Genomic DNA, 15,088 nt, shown 5'->3' on the forward strand with positions numbered 1-15,088 from the left:
GTGGATGTTGAACACATTTCGACCTTCAAATGAACACATTTCTAGCGGCATATGTGTTCAATTATAGCCATGGCATAAAAGGGATAATCAACTCGGGGCTCTATGAGTTCTCTGGAAAATAACGCAACTCCGTGGAAGGCCGGTTTCAGTCCACCTTCCACGTCGTTCTTTATTTTTTCTCCATAGAACGCATAGCCCTTTGTCGACGATCCCTTACTTGTTTACGTATTTTACTTTTTAGCAGACACTCTTATCCAGAGCGACTTACAGGAGTAATTAGGGTTAACTGCCTTGCTCAAGAGCACAGACAGATTTTTCACCTAGTTGGTTTGGGGATTTGAATCAACAACCTTTCAGTTACTGACCCAACACGCTTAACTGCTAGGCTACCTGCAGTATATGCCTTGATGTAGATAAAATGATTGACTGGAAGATTATGGAGGTTTTCTATGATACGCTTGACTATTTGTTGGGGGGGTTGAATCCTGATTTGTATCCAACGACCAATCTCTAGTGACGTCGCAGATGCAATATTTGGCTGAGGCTCGAGGAGTGTGTGTGTGTGTGTGTGCGTTTGTGTGTTATGCAGATGTCTGTGTGTTGCTCAGTGCCTACAGTACAGTATATTAATAAACCCCAAATGCTCCATGAACACACCACTGAAACACACTAACACCCTCAACCACAAAGACTCTGGATGAAACCCCATTCCCTTTATAGGGCACTACTTTCCACCAGAGCTCTATGGGGTACGTAGGGAATAGGGTGACATTTGAGACGCAACCTCTATCTTCCCATCTCTCTCTCTCTCTCTCTGTATGTCTGTGTAAAGCAGTATACTGAGGCTGGGGCCGTTATATCAATGATTGACACCCCTCCATCCGGACATCCTGGATTAAACCTATCAATCAACACAAAGCTGCCAGACAAAAAAAAAAAGCAGGCCGGTAAATTCAATAGACAGCACAGGCATTTGAGGTGAAGTAATATACAAAGCCATTACAGGACTATAGGGCTGAAGGAAAGAGGCCACGCTGGATTTAGTTTCACACTCTGTCCATAAATTCATATCAAACTGCAGGGCGAGGAGGAGGGTGATATGGGAGAGGTTACAGGTGTGTGTGTGTGTGTGTGTGTGTGTGTGTGTGTGTGTGTGTGTGTGTGTGTGTGTGTGAGTGTGTGTGTGTGTTTGTGAGGGTGGATGATGGGTCCCTGTACTTGCCCTGGATGGTTGGAGCTGTCTGGCTGGTATTGGTGAGCAGGAAGAGGCAGGAAGAGGCGGGAAGAGGCAGAAAGAGGCGGGAAGAGGCGGGAAGAGGCAGGAAGAGGCAGGAAGAGGCGGGAAGAGGCGGGAAGAGGCGGGAAGAGGCGGGAAGAGGCAGGAAGAGGCGGGAAGAGGCGGGAAGAGGCAGGAAGAGGCAGGAAGAGGCGGGAAGAGGCGGGAAGAGGCGGGAAGAGGCGGGAAGAGGCAGGAAGAAGCGGGAAGAGGCGGGAAGAGGCAGGAAGAGGCAGGATGAAGCGGGAAGAGGCAGGAAGAGGAAGGAAGAGGCAGGAAGAGGCAGGAAGAGGCGGGAAGAGGCAGGAAGAGGCAGGAAGAGGCAGGAAGAGGCAGGAAGAGGCGGGAGGAGGCGGGAGGAGGCAGGTAGAGGCAGGAAGAGGCGGGAAGAGGCGGGAAGAGGCAGGAAGAGGCGGGATGAAGCGGGAAGAGGCAGGAAGAGGCGGGAAGAGGCGGGAAGAGGCAGGAAGAGGCAGGAAGAGGCGGGAAGAGGCAGGAAGAGGCGGGAAGAGGCGGGAAGAGGCGGGAAGAGGCAGGAAGAGTTGGGAAGAGGCGGGAAGAGGCGGGAAGAGGCGGGAAGAGGCAGGAAGAGGCAGGATGAAGCGGGAAGAGGCAGGAAGAGGCAGGAAGAGGCAGGAAGAGGCAGGAAGAGGCGGGAAGAGGCAGGAAGAGGCAGGAAGAGGCAGGAAGAGGCGGGAGGAGGCGGGAGGAGGCGGGAGGAGGCGGGAGGAGGCAGGTAGCAGAAGAGCCAGTGCATAGTTTTTATTTTAAGGCTCTTGGAGCAGGTATTTACAAAATATACAAATCATCCAACAAGATGCTGGACCAGGCTCAAAGTAAAGAATAAACGGATAAACTAGTCAAATGAATAAAAAGACTGAAGATCGGTCTGACTAGCCCCTAGGGCTCAGAACAACCTTAACTAACCGCTGCAGAGACAGGCGGCCATCTTCCTCCACTTTCTTACAGTGTGTGTGTAATATGGTTGACATTACAGTTAAACAGCTCTATGATCTGGTGGAATGGGTCTGTCTAGTCCTATAGGGTGGAATGGGTCTGTCTAGTCCTATAGGGTGGAATGGGTCTGTCTAGTCCTTTAGGGTGGAATGGGTCTGTCTAGTCCTTTAGGGTGGAATGGGTCTGTCTAGTCCTTTCGGGTGGAATGGGTCTGTCTAGTCCTTTCGGGTGGAATGGGTCTGTCTAGTCCTTTAGGGTGGAATGGGTCTGTCTAGTCCTTTCGGGTGGAATGGGTCTGTCTAGTCCTTTAGGGTGGAATGGGTCTGTCTAGTCCTTTCGGGTGGAATGGGTCTGTCTAGTCCTTTAGGGTGGAATGGGTCTGTCTAGTCCTTTCGGGTGGAATGGGTCTGTCTAGTCCTTTCGGGTGGAATGGGTCTGTCTAGTCCTTTAGGGTGGAATGGGTCTGTCTAGTCCTTTAGGGTGGAATGGGTCTGTCTAGTCCTTTAGGGTGGAATGGGTCTGTCTAGTCCTTTAGGGTGGAATGGGTCTGTCTAGTCCTTTAGGGTGGAATGGGTCTGTCTAGTCCTTTAGGGTGGAATGGGTCTGTCTAGTCCTTTAGGGTGGAATGGGTCTGTCTAGTCCTTTAGGGTGGAATGGGTCTGTCTAGTCCTTTAGGGTGGAATGGGTCTGTCTAGTCCTTTAGGGTGGAATGGGTCTGTCTAGTCCTTTAGGGTGGAATGGGTCTGTCTAGTCCTTTAGGGTGGAATGGGTCTGTCTAGTCCTTTAGGGTGGAATGGGTCTGTCTAGTCCTTTAGGGTGGAATGGGTCTGTCTAGTCCTTTAGGGTGGAATGGGTCTGTCCGGTCCTTTAGGGTGGAATGGGTCTGTCTAGTCCTTTAGGGTGGAATGGGTCTGTCTAGTCCTTTAGGGTGGAATGGGTCTGTCTAGTCCTTTAGGGTGGAATGGGTCTGTCTAGTCCTTTAGGGTGGAATGGGTCTGTCTAGTCCTTTAGGGTGGAATGGGTCTGTCTAGTCCTTTCGGGTGGAATGGGTCTGTCTAGTCCTTTAGGGTGGAATGGGTCTGTCTAGTCCTTTAGGGTGGAATGGGTCCGTCTAGTCCTTTAGGGTGGAATGGGTCTGTCTAGTCCTTTAGGGTGGAATGGGTCTGTCTAGTCCTTTAGGGTGGAATGGGTCTGTCTAGTCCTTTAGGGTGGAATGGGTCTGTCTAGTCCTTTCGGGGTGGAATGGGTCTGTCTAGTCCTTTCGGGTGGAATGGGTCTGTCTAGTCCTTTAGGGTGGAATGGGTCTGTCTAGTCCTTTAGGGTGGAATGGGTCTGTCTAGTCCTTTAGGGTGGAATGGGTCTGTCTAGTCCTTTAGGGTGGAATGGGTCTGTCTAGTCCTTTAGGGTGGAATGGGTCTGTCTAGTCCTTTCGGGTGGAATCGGTCTGTCTAGTCCTTTATGGTGGAATGGGTCTGTCTAGTCCTTTAGGGTGGAATGGGTCTGTCTAGTCCTTTAGGGTGGAATGGGTCTGTCTAGTCCTTTCGGGTGGAATGGGTCTGTCTAGTCCTTTAGGGTGGAATGGGTCTGTCTAGTCCTTTAGGGTGGAATGGGTCTGTCTAGTCCTTTAGGGTGGAATGGGTCTGTCTAGTCCTTTAGGGTGGAATGGGTCTGTCTAGTCCTTTAGGGTGGAATGGGTCTGTCTAGTCCTTTAGGGTGGAATGGGTCTGTCTAGTCCTTTCGGGTGGAATCGGTCTGTCTAGTCCTTTATGGTGGAATGGGTCTGTCTAGTCCTTTAGGGTGGAATGGGTCTGTCTAGTCCTTTAGGGTGGAATGGGTCTGTCTAGTCCTTTAGGGTGGAATGGGTCTGTCTAGTCCTTTAGGGTGGAATGGGTCTGTCTAGTCCTTTAGGGTGGAATGGGTCTGTCTAGTCCTTTAGGGTGGAATGGGTCTGTCTAGTCCTTTAGGGTGGAATGGGTCTGTCTGGTCCTTTAGGGTGGAATGGGTCTGTCTAGTCCTTTAGGGTGGAATGGGTCTGTCTAGTCCTTTAGGGTGGAATGGGTCTGTCTAGTCCTTTAGGGTGGAATGGGTCTGTCTAGTCCTTTAGGGTGGAATGGGTCTGTCTAGTCCTTTAGGGTGGAATGGGTCTGTCTAGTCCTTTCGGGTGGAATGGGTCTGTCTAGTCCTTTAGGGTGGAATGGGTCTGTCTAGTCCTTTAGGGTGGAATGGGTCCGTCTAGTCCTTTAGGGTGGAATGGGTCTGTCTAGTCCTTTAGGGTGGAATGGGTCTGTCTAGTCCTTTAGGGTGGAATGGGTCTGTCTAGTCCTTTAGGGTGGAATGGGTCTGTCTAGTCCTTTCGGGTGGAATGGGTCTGTCTAGTCCTTTAGGGTGGAATGGGTCTGTCTAGTCCTTTAGGGTGGAATGGGTCTGTCTAGTCCTTTAGGGTGGAATGGGTCTGTCTAGTCCTTTAGGGTGGAATGGGTCTGTCTAGTCCTTTAGGGTGGAATGGGTCTGTCTAGTCCTTTAGGGTGGAATGGGTCTGTCTAGTCCTTTCGGGTGGAATCGGTCTGTCTAGTCCTTTATGGTGGAATGGGTCTGTCTAGTCCTTTAGGGTGGAATGGGTCTGTCTAGTCCTTTAGGGTGGAATGGGTCTGTCCTCTCCGCTAGTTCAAGGGCAGGACTTTATAGAGAAAACACATCCTATTCCACCAGGTAACAACATAAACGTTCTCTTCTCTGGCTGTGTTTTATATTTATCTTTCATCTTCAGGATAACAACTTCTGAATCATTTCCTTGTTGTATATGTCTTGTGCTCATTGCGCTGTGAAGGTAGTGGGAATGTTGTGGCTACTTCAGTCCCGTGTAGCTCAGTTTGGTAGAGCATGGCGTTTGCAACGCCAGGGTCGTGGGTTCGTTTCCCACGGGCGACCAGTATAAAAAAAATTAAAAATAATGTATGCACTGGATACAAATTCTCGCTCTGGAGAAGCGCGTCTGCTAAATGACGTAAATGTACTGTGGTTCCATTTTACAATCCACCACAATGTAATTGAAAAGGTTTGGAGGAGAGCGACTGACATCTACAGCACTTACGTTTTATGGTGAGTTCTCCATAGTTGGACACCCCGACTCCTTTGTCAGAGTGGACTATGCACCGGTAGCGTCCTGAGTCTCCCTTAGTGGTGTTCTCCACGTCGAAGGTCCCAATGAAGCGTCGGTTGTTCCACGGCTTAGTGGACTTCATAGGGGCCTCGCGTCCACCAATACCCTGTTAGAACACACAGCAGGTTAGAGATAGTTTTAGCGGTGGATGGTCGTTTAGTGGCCTTCATAGGGGCCTTGAGTCCACCAATACCCTGTTAGAACACACAGCAGGTTAGAGATAGTTTTAGCGGTGGTTGGTCGTTTAGTGGCCTTCATAGGGGCCTCGCGTCCACCAATACCCTGTTTGAACACACAGCAGGTTAGAGATAGTTTTAGCGGTGGATGGTCGTTTAGTGGCCTTCATAGGGGCCTTGAGTCCACCAATACCCTGTTTGAACACACAGCAGGTTAGAGATAGTTTTAGTGGTAGATGGTCGTTTAGTGGCCTTCATAGGGGCCTTGAGTCCACCAATACCCTGTTTGAACACACAGCAGGTTAGAGATAGTTTTAGCGGTGGATGGTCGTTTAGTGGCCTTCATAGGGGCCTTGCGTCCACCAATACCTTGTCTGGAACACAGTCAGGGGGTTAGCTGTGAAAAACAGATGGTTAGGCAACAAAAAAATAGACAGGTTTAATTATTGAAGTGGCTTCACCTTGATTGTGTCAAGTGTGTGTGTGGGGACAACGGTGTGTGTGTGTGTGTGTGTGTGTGTGTGTGTGTGTGTGTGTGTGTGTGTGTGTGTGTGTGTGTGTGTGTGTGTGTGTGTGTGTGTGTGTGTGTGTGTGTGTGTGTGTGTGTGTGTGTGTGTGTGTGTGTGTGTGTGTGTATGTGTGTGTGTGTGTGTGTCGCAGTAGAATCTTCAAGGCCATGTCAGCAAGCGGTATGCTGATATTTAGAACAAGGTCACATCACTTCACTAACGTGAGACTCCAGGACGCAGCAGTATTATCTATACTGTAGTGTATAGTCTATATACCATCTACAGCGCCTTCGGAAAGTACTCAGACCCCTTGACTTTTTCCACATGTTGTTACGTTACAGCCTTATTCTAAAATGGATTAAATATTTGTTTTCCCTTATTAATCTACACACAATACCCCATATGACACACTGAAGACAGGATTTATAAATGTTATCACATTTATAAAAAATGTAAAACAGAAATACCTTATTTACATATGTATTCAGAGCCTTTGCTATGAGACTCGAAATTGAGCTCAGGTGCATCCTGTTTCCATTGATCATCCTTGAGATGTTTCTACAACTTGACTGGAGTCCACCTGTGGTAAATTCAATTGATTGGACATGATTTGGAAAGGCACACACCTGTCTATATAAGGTCCCACAGTTGACAGTGCATGTCAGAGCAAAAATCAAGCCATGAGGTCAAAGGAATTGTCCGTAGAGCTCCGAGACAGGATTGTGTCGAAGCACAGATCTGGGGAAGGGTACCAAAACATTTCTACAGCACTGAAGGTCCCCAAGAACACAGTGGGCTCCATCATTATTCAATGGAAGAAGTTTGGAACCACCAAGACTCTTCCTAGAGCTGGCCGCCCGGCCAAACTGAGCAATCGGGGGAGAAGGGCAGTGGTCAGGGAGGTGACCAACAACCCGATGGTCACTCTGACAGAGCTCCAGAGTTCCTCTGTGAAAATGGGAGTACCTTCCAGAAGGACAACCATTTCTGCAGCACTCCACCAATCAGCCCTTTATGGTAGAGTGACCAGACGGAAGCCACTCCTCAGTAAAAGGCACATCACAGCCCGCTTGGAGTTTGCCAAAAGGCAACTAAAGAACTCCGACCATGAGAAACAAGATTCTCTGGTCTGATGAAACCAAGATTGAACTCTTTGGCCTGAATGCCAAGCTTCACGTCTGGAGAAAACCTGGCACCATCCCTACGGTGAAGCATGGTGGTGGCAGCATCATGCTGTGGGGATGTTTTTCAGCGACAGGGACTGGGAGAGTAGTCAGGATCGAGGAAAAGATGAACGGAGCAAAGTACAGAGAGATCCTTGATGAAAACCTGCTCCAGAGCGCTCAGGACCTCCGACTGGGGTGAAGGTTCACATTCCAACAGGATAACGACCCTAACCACACAGCCAAGACAACGCAGGAGTGGCTTCGGGACAAGTCTCTGAATGTCGTGGTGAGCTTCATGAAATGTGTTTCCATGGCCGAGCAGCCGCACACAAGCCTAAGATCACCACGTGCAATGCCAAGTGTTGACTGGAGTGGTGTAAAGCTTGCCGCCATTGGACTCTGGAGCAGTGGAAACGTGTTCTCTGGAGTGATGAATCACGCTTCACCATCTGGCAGTCCGACGGACTAATCTGGGTTTGGCGGATGCCAGGAGAACGCTACCTGCCCCAATGCATAGTGCCAGCTGTAAAGTTTGGTGGAGGAATAATGGTCTGGGGCTGTTTTTCATGGTTCGGGCTAGGATCCTTAGTTCCAGTGAAGGGAAATCTTAACGCTACAGCATACAATGACATTCTAGACGATTCTGTGCTTCCAACTTTGTGGCAACAGTTTGGGGAAGGCCCTTTCCTGTTTCAGCATGACAATGCCCCCGTGCACAAAGCGAGGTCCATACATAAATGGTTTGTCAAGATCGGTGTGGACGAACTTGACTGGCCTACACAGAGCCCTGACCTCAACCCCATCGAACACCTTTGGGATGAATTGGAACGCCGACTGCGAGCCAGGCCTAATCGCCCAACATCAGTGCCCGACCTCATTAATGCTCTTGTGGCTGAATGGAAGCAAGTCCCCCGCAACAATGTTCCAACATCTAGTGGAAAGCCTTCCCAGAAGAGTGGAGGCTGTCATAGCAGCAAAGGGGGGGACCAACTCCATATTAATGCCCATGATTTTGGAATGAGATGTTCGACGAGCAGGTATCCACATACTTTTGGTCATGTAGTGTATATAAATGTACCGGGGCCTCCCACTCCTCTTTCTATTCTGGTTAGAGCCAGTTTGCGCTGTTCTGTGAAGGGAGTAGTACACAGCGTTGTACGAGATCTTCAGTTTCTTGACAATTTCTCACACAGAATAGCCTTCATTTCTCAGAACAAGAATAGACTGACGAGTTTCAGAAGAAAGTTATTTGTTTCTGGCCATTTTGAGACTGTAATCGAACCCACAATTGCTGATGTATGTTACGGTAGTGTTGCCAGACTCATAAGGCTTTCTTTGGCCGTTGAAAGACCATATGTTATGGGACCTGAATCACCTACACGCTTAGAAAAAACTGGTTACAAAAGGGTTCTTCGGCTGTCCCCATAGGATAACCATTTTTCGGTTCCAGGTAGAACCCTTTTTAGAAACCAAAAGAGTTCTACCTGGAACCAAAAAAAAGGTTATTCAAAGGGTTCTCCTATTGCAGGGATAATCAACTACATTCAGCCGCAGGACGATTTTTTTTCTTGAGCGAATGGTCAGGGGGCCGGAACATAATTCCAAATAATTTGTAGACTGCAAATTCGGCCCGCGGGCCGCCAGTTGGGGCGCCCCGTCCTATGGGGACAGCCGAATAACCCTTTTAAATTCCAGATAGCACATTTTTTCTAAGAGTGTAGGCTAGGGTTTGATATAGTGAAACCTACTACCGCTAAAATCTTGTTCCAACCCAGCAGTAATGTCTAGTTCAAATAATCAATATCAACTACTATTTTATGTGCTGGGCTAGAACAAAACCCTGCACAGCAGGAACTGAGTTGGAGATCCCTGGTGTGCAGGGTTAGAGTTAGTGTAACATTTTGGGTAAACATTGTTACCTGTAACCAGAGGTTGAAGTTGTCCCTCTGTCGTCCGTTGACAGTACAGTGGAAGGCGGCCGTCTGTCCAGCGTTGACCTCTACACCCTTTATGGTCAGGAAGTGAGGGGTGTTCACTATAAATACACAAACACAAACACACACACACACACACGCACACGCACACACACACACATATATATATTAATATACAGAAATATATATATAAACCTAAACCTCTATGTCCTTTATTGTCAGGAAGTGAGGGGGTGTTCACTAGGAAAACACATGCATATCAAGTATATTAGGATCAATGTTAAAGGCTTTATGTTCATATTACGGTATACCCTTCACTGACTTAATGTCAAAACCTCACTACTCAGTTTCTCATGGGGTTAGAGTCTACAACAAAGCATTACATTCTGTGGATACTGTTACTGTATGTCTAGAGTCTACATCAAAGCATTACATTCTGTGGATACTGTTACTGTATGTCTTTATAATAAGAGGGATTCATGATCCAATCCAGATATATCATAAAACCATTTAATGCAGAAGTATAATTTGAACATGTACTTCACTGTACCCCCCGCCCCCCATTCTGTAAGGAGAAAAACCAGGACAATTCAACATCTGCCCTTGATTAGTTAGATAGAAACACAAGCAACTCTCCAAAGACCCTCACTAAGCTAATTGTATCATTTCATCTTTCATCAAATATTTTCCTACTTATAACATGTATATAATTCTATATGATATATTTCATTAGAAACCTTTATAGTAGACCTACTGTCATCCACGTTGACCTGTCAATCCTCCTCTAAATGCCAAACCAGACAAATCAATTTTTCTCATCGTTTGCTAATGTCTTTTTAAATGCTGCGTCGTAAGGGGAGGTGATGGACCACACAGGCAGTGCTAATCACATCTCAGAGCTAGCCCATATCCCACACGGTCGTATTAAACACAAAATGAATTGCCTCTGCGCCACTAGGACCCTGGCTGTATCCCAAATAGCACCCTATTCCCTACATAGTGCACTACTTTTGGCTCTGGTTAAATGTAGTTCACTATATAGTGAATATGGTGCCATTTGGGATACACACCTTGATCAATGCAGCGTATGTGTATCACTCAGAGAGAAACCCGATCACCACTCCCTAAGTGGCGTATTGATCCGTTCACATTTCTACATTTAACATCTATCACGTTGTCGTCGTCGTGGTGACAAGTGTTTTCATTGATCTGCTTCTGCTACATTTGTATGCGGCGCAGAACCTTGTCCCTTACTATGGAAATCCTTCTCTTTGACATAACATTTGTAGGAATTCAGCTGCTTGATCCTGTGGTCACCAGATTATGTACATACAACAACCTGTGCTCTGTGTGATATAATAATAATATTTTTTAAAAATAATTAGCAGACGCTCTTATCCAGAAGGGTTAAGTGCCTTGCTCAAGGGCACATCGACAGATTTTTCACCTAGTCGGCTCCGGAATTAGAACCAGCGACCTTTCGGTTACTGGCACAACGCTCTTAACCACTAAGCTACCTGCCGCCCCTGATACAGCATTGATAATTAAAGCTAGAAAGCTAGCCATTGATTAATTGACGGATAACCGTGGTGTTGTTGATTGCAGCTGAGATTGCAGCTATGGGCCTTAGATTGCAGGTCTTACCATTAGGGCTGTAGATTGCAGAACATACTGTATGTGATGTAGATGGCTCTGGCCGTACCATTGTGAAGCATCTAACCATAGCACACACCTGGGATGGCCTTAAAGAACACGAGACTCCCAGGCTGTGGTACTAAACAGAACATACCTTTCCCTCAACACCTAGAAACACGTGTACCTGAGACACATGATTGATAACACACAACGCCAGGGTTGTGGGTTCGGTTCCCACGTGGGGCCAGTATGGAAAATGTATGCGCTCACTTAACTGTAAATCGCTCTGGATAAGAGCGTCTGCTATAAATGACTAAAAGGTAAATATGTTCAGCAGTAGCATAGGCCAGGCTGTGGTACATGCAGAAACACTCACTCTGCATCTTATAGCCTGCTACCTACCAAGTCAAGTAAGTCTGATCAACCAACATGCAATTTTGGTTTATATTCGATTGAGTTTTAAAAATTACATGAAATTAGGTTCATTCAACTTGAAATGAACCAACATTTAAAATGCTATAGTTGATTTGTGGTTGAAATCTGGTTTAAAATTAGACAAAAAACTGTCTACGTTGTAAACTTTTTCCTAATCCAACCAACCAGCCACTTAGAAGCAACATGATTACTTTGACAAAGTAAGTTGAAATAAGTTGATCTTGAGGGTATGAATAGACCTAAATCCTCTATGTAGATTACTAGTCTCTTTCTATACACACACACACACACACAGTGTGATCAACCTAAATACACCAGCATCTTTGGGTTTCAGAAAAAGTATTTAGCAGCCATTACTGCATGTTGCTCAATGTTCATTAGCTCAACCAACGCAGCACTTGAAGAGCTGCTGGTGAGTCCTATTCAGACTGAGTAGCATAGCTTAGTGCTCGCAGTTCAATGTGAGAGACCAGAGGATAGATAGACCAGAGGATAGATAGACCAGAGGATAGATAGACCAGAGGATAGATAGACCAGAGGATAGATAGACCAGGGGATAGATAGGACAGAGGATAGATAGACCAGAGGATAGATAGACCAGAGGATAGATAGACCAGAGGATAGATAGACCAGAGGATAGATAGACCAGAGGATAGATAGACCAGAGGATAGATAGACCAGAGGATAGATAGACCAGAGGATAGATAGACCAGAGGATAGATAGACCAGGGGATAGATAGACCAGAGGATAGATAGACCAGAGGATAGATAGACCAGAGGATAGATAGACCAGAGGATAGATAGACCAGAGGATAGATAGGACAGAGGATAGATAGACCAGAGGATAGATAGGACAGAGGATAGATAGACCAGAGGATAGATATACCAGAGGATAGATAGACCAGAGGATAGATAGACCAGAGGATAGATAGGACAGAGGATAGATAGACCAGAGGATAGATAGACCAGAGGATAGATAGACCAGAGGATAGATAGGACAGAGGATAGATAGACCAGAGGATAGATAGACCAGAGGATAGATAGACCAGAGGATAGATAGACCAGAGGATAGATAGACCAGAGGATAGATAGACCAGAGGATAGATAGGACAGAGGATAGATAGGACAGAGGATAGATAGACCAGAGGATAGATAGACCAGAGGATAGATAGACCAGAGGATAGATAGACCAGAGTATAGATAGGACAGAGGATAGATAGACCAGAGGATAGATAGGACAGAGGATAGATAGACCAGAGGATAGATAGACCAGAGGATAGATAGACCAGAGGATAGATAGACCAGAGGATAGATAGACCAGAGGATAGATAGGACAGAGGATAGATAGACCAGAGGATAGATAGACCAGAGGATAGATAGACCAGAGGATAGATAGACCAGAGGATAGATAGACCAGAGGATAGATAGACCAGAGGATAGATAGGACAGAGGATAGATAGACCAGAGGATAGATAGACCAGGGGATAGATAGACCAGAGGATAGATAGGACAGAGGATAGATAGACCAGAGGATAGATAGACCAGAGGATAGATAGGACAGAGGATAGATAGACCAGAGGATAGATAGGACAGAGGATAGATAGACCAGAGGATAGATAGGACAGAGGATAGATAGACCAGAGGATAGATAGACCAGAGGATAGATAGACCAGAGGATAGATAGACCAGAGGATAGATAGACCAGAGGATAGATAGACCAGAGGATAGATAGACCAGAGGATAGATAGGACAGAGGATAGATAGACCAGAGGATAGATAGACCAGAGGATAGATAGACCAGAGGATAGATAGACCAGAGGATAGATAGACCAGAGGATAGATAGGACAGAGGATAGATAGACCAGAGGATAGATAGACCAGAGGATAGATAGACCAGAGGATAGATAGGACAGAGGATTTGGCTGGCCAACACTCTTAAGGAAAGAGACAATAATTGGAGGATAAAAAATAGGCTAAATGCAGCATATGGTGCCATTTGTTTTCATCTCTCTCTCTCTCTCTCTCTCTCTCTCTCTCTCTCTCTCTCTCTCTCTCTCTCTCTCTCTCTCTCTCTCTCTCTCTCTCTCTCTCTCTCTCTCTCTCTCTCTCTCTCTCTCTCGTTTCCCCTCTCTCTCGTTCCCTCTCTCAAAGGACAGATTTAACAGAGCCACTTCAGCAGTAGATTCTCAACAGGCTTTATGTGTGTCAACTATAGCTATAAATATTGTTCAGGAGGGAGGGAGGGAGGGAGGGAGGGTGGGAGGGACTGAGGGAGGGAGGGTGGGAGGGACTGAGGGAGGGAGGGAGGTGTGTGTGCTCGCGTGAGTGTGTGTTTTCTATCCATTGCAAAGGCCTGTTCCTAACACCTTGAGAAAGATACAGTGTCTCTGTCTCCGTACTGATATCTGGAGGTGTCAGGAAAAGGACAAGGATAGTTTGATGATGTTTTTTATGTCGGCGGGCGGAGAGGGGAGGAGTGTGTGTGTGTGTGTAGGGGGACTTACTGCACTGGTGGCCCTGGAGCACTACGTCTTTGATGGCCAGCAGGCCGCGATGCCCTGAGGTCACCACTTCAAACACCATCTGAGGAGAAACAAGACACATCATTACAACACTGATAAATGTACACACTTCTTCCAAATCTCACTCGCTCTCCTCTCCCTCCCTCTCCTCCCCACCTAGACTCCCCTCCCTCTCCTCTCCCTCCCTCTCCTCCCCACCTAGACTCCCCTCCCCTCAACCTCTTCTCTCTCCCTCTCCTCCCCACCTAGACTCCCCTCCCCTCAATCTCCTCTCCCTCCCTCTCCTCCCCACCTAGACTCCCCTCCCCTCAACCTCCTCTCCTCTCCCTCCCTCTCCTCCCCCACCCTAGACTCCCCTCCACTCAACCTCCTCTCTCTCCCTCTCCTCCCCACCTAGACTCCCCTCCACTCAACCTCCTCTCTCTCCCTCTCCTCCCCACCTAGACTCCCCTCCCCTCCCTCTCCTCTCCCTCCCTCTCCTCCCCACCTAGACTCCCCTCCCTCCCTCCCTCTCCTCTCCCTCCCTCTCCTCCCCACCCCTCCCTCTCCTCTCCTCCCTCTCCTCCCCACCTAGACTCCCTCCCCTCAACCTCCTCTCCTCTCCCTCCCTCTCCTCCCCACCTAGACTCCCCTTCCCTCAACCACCTCTCCCTCCCTCTCCTCCCCACCTAGACTCTCCCTCCCCTCAACCTAGACTCTCCCTCCTCGTCTCCCGAGTGGTGCAGTGGTCTAAGGCACTGCATCGCAGTGCTAGCTGTGCCACTAGAGAACCTGCTTCAAATCCAGGCTCTGTCGTAGCCGGCTGCAACCGGGAGACCCATGGGGCGGCGCACAATTGGTCCAGGGTAGGGGAGGGGATGGCCGGGAGGGGATGGCCGGGAGGGGATGGCCGGCAGGGGATGTAGCTCAGTTGGTAGAGCATGGCGTTTGCAATGCCAGGGTTGTGGGTTCGATTCCCATGGGGGTAAAACAAATTAATAATAATAAATAATCAAATAAAATAATGTATGCACTAACTGTAAGTCGCTCTGGATAAGAGTGTCTGCTAAATGACTTAAATGTAAACCCCCTCTCCTCCCAACCTAGACTCCTCTCCCTCTCTCTCCTCCTCTCCTCCCCACCTAGACTCCTTTCTCCAGTGGAAACACAGGTCTCAGTAATGCCTTCCATACCGACTCTGTGTTGGTGTACTGTGTATGTGGCAAGCAGCAGTTTTGGGGTTAGTGAATAGAATATATTATTTTATTGACCATTTTACATTAGAAATTGATTGATTTGCTGTCACAATATCCAACCTCACACACAAACACACACCCAC

General features: G+C 47.7%; 1 protein-coding gene across 1 annotated transcript in view; it reads right to left on the reverse strand.

Annotated features, from left to right (window-relative positions):
- Positions 1-15,088, reverse strand: part of LOC121580570 (receptor-type tyrosine-protein phosphatase mu-like) — a gene marked incomplete at its 3' end in the record, with an annotated part of 542,380 nt that overhangs the window by 335,684 nt on the left and 191,608 nt on the right. Inside the window, exons 4-6 of the mRNA XM_045213497.1 lie at positions 13,753-13,831; positions 9,164-9,279; positions 5,325-5,499 (exon numbers count right to left, since the gene is read on the reverse strand). Of these exons, the coding sequence (XP_045069432.1) occupies positions 5,325-5,499; positions 9,164-9,279; positions 13,753-13,831 (370 nt within the window). The remainder of the gene's footprint in view (positions 1-5,324; positions 5,500-9,163; positions 9,280-13,752; positions 13,832-15,088) is intronic.

The sequence above is a fragment of the Coregonus clupeaformis genome, unplaced genomic scaffold, assembly GCF_020615455.1.
Source record: "Coregonus clupeaformis isolate EN_2021a unplaced genomic scaffold, ASM2061545v1 scaf0116, whole genome shotgun sequence".
Taxonomy (NCBI): Eukaryota; Metazoa; Chordata; class Actinopteri; order Salmoniformes; family Salmonidae; genus Coregonus; species Coregonus clupeaformis.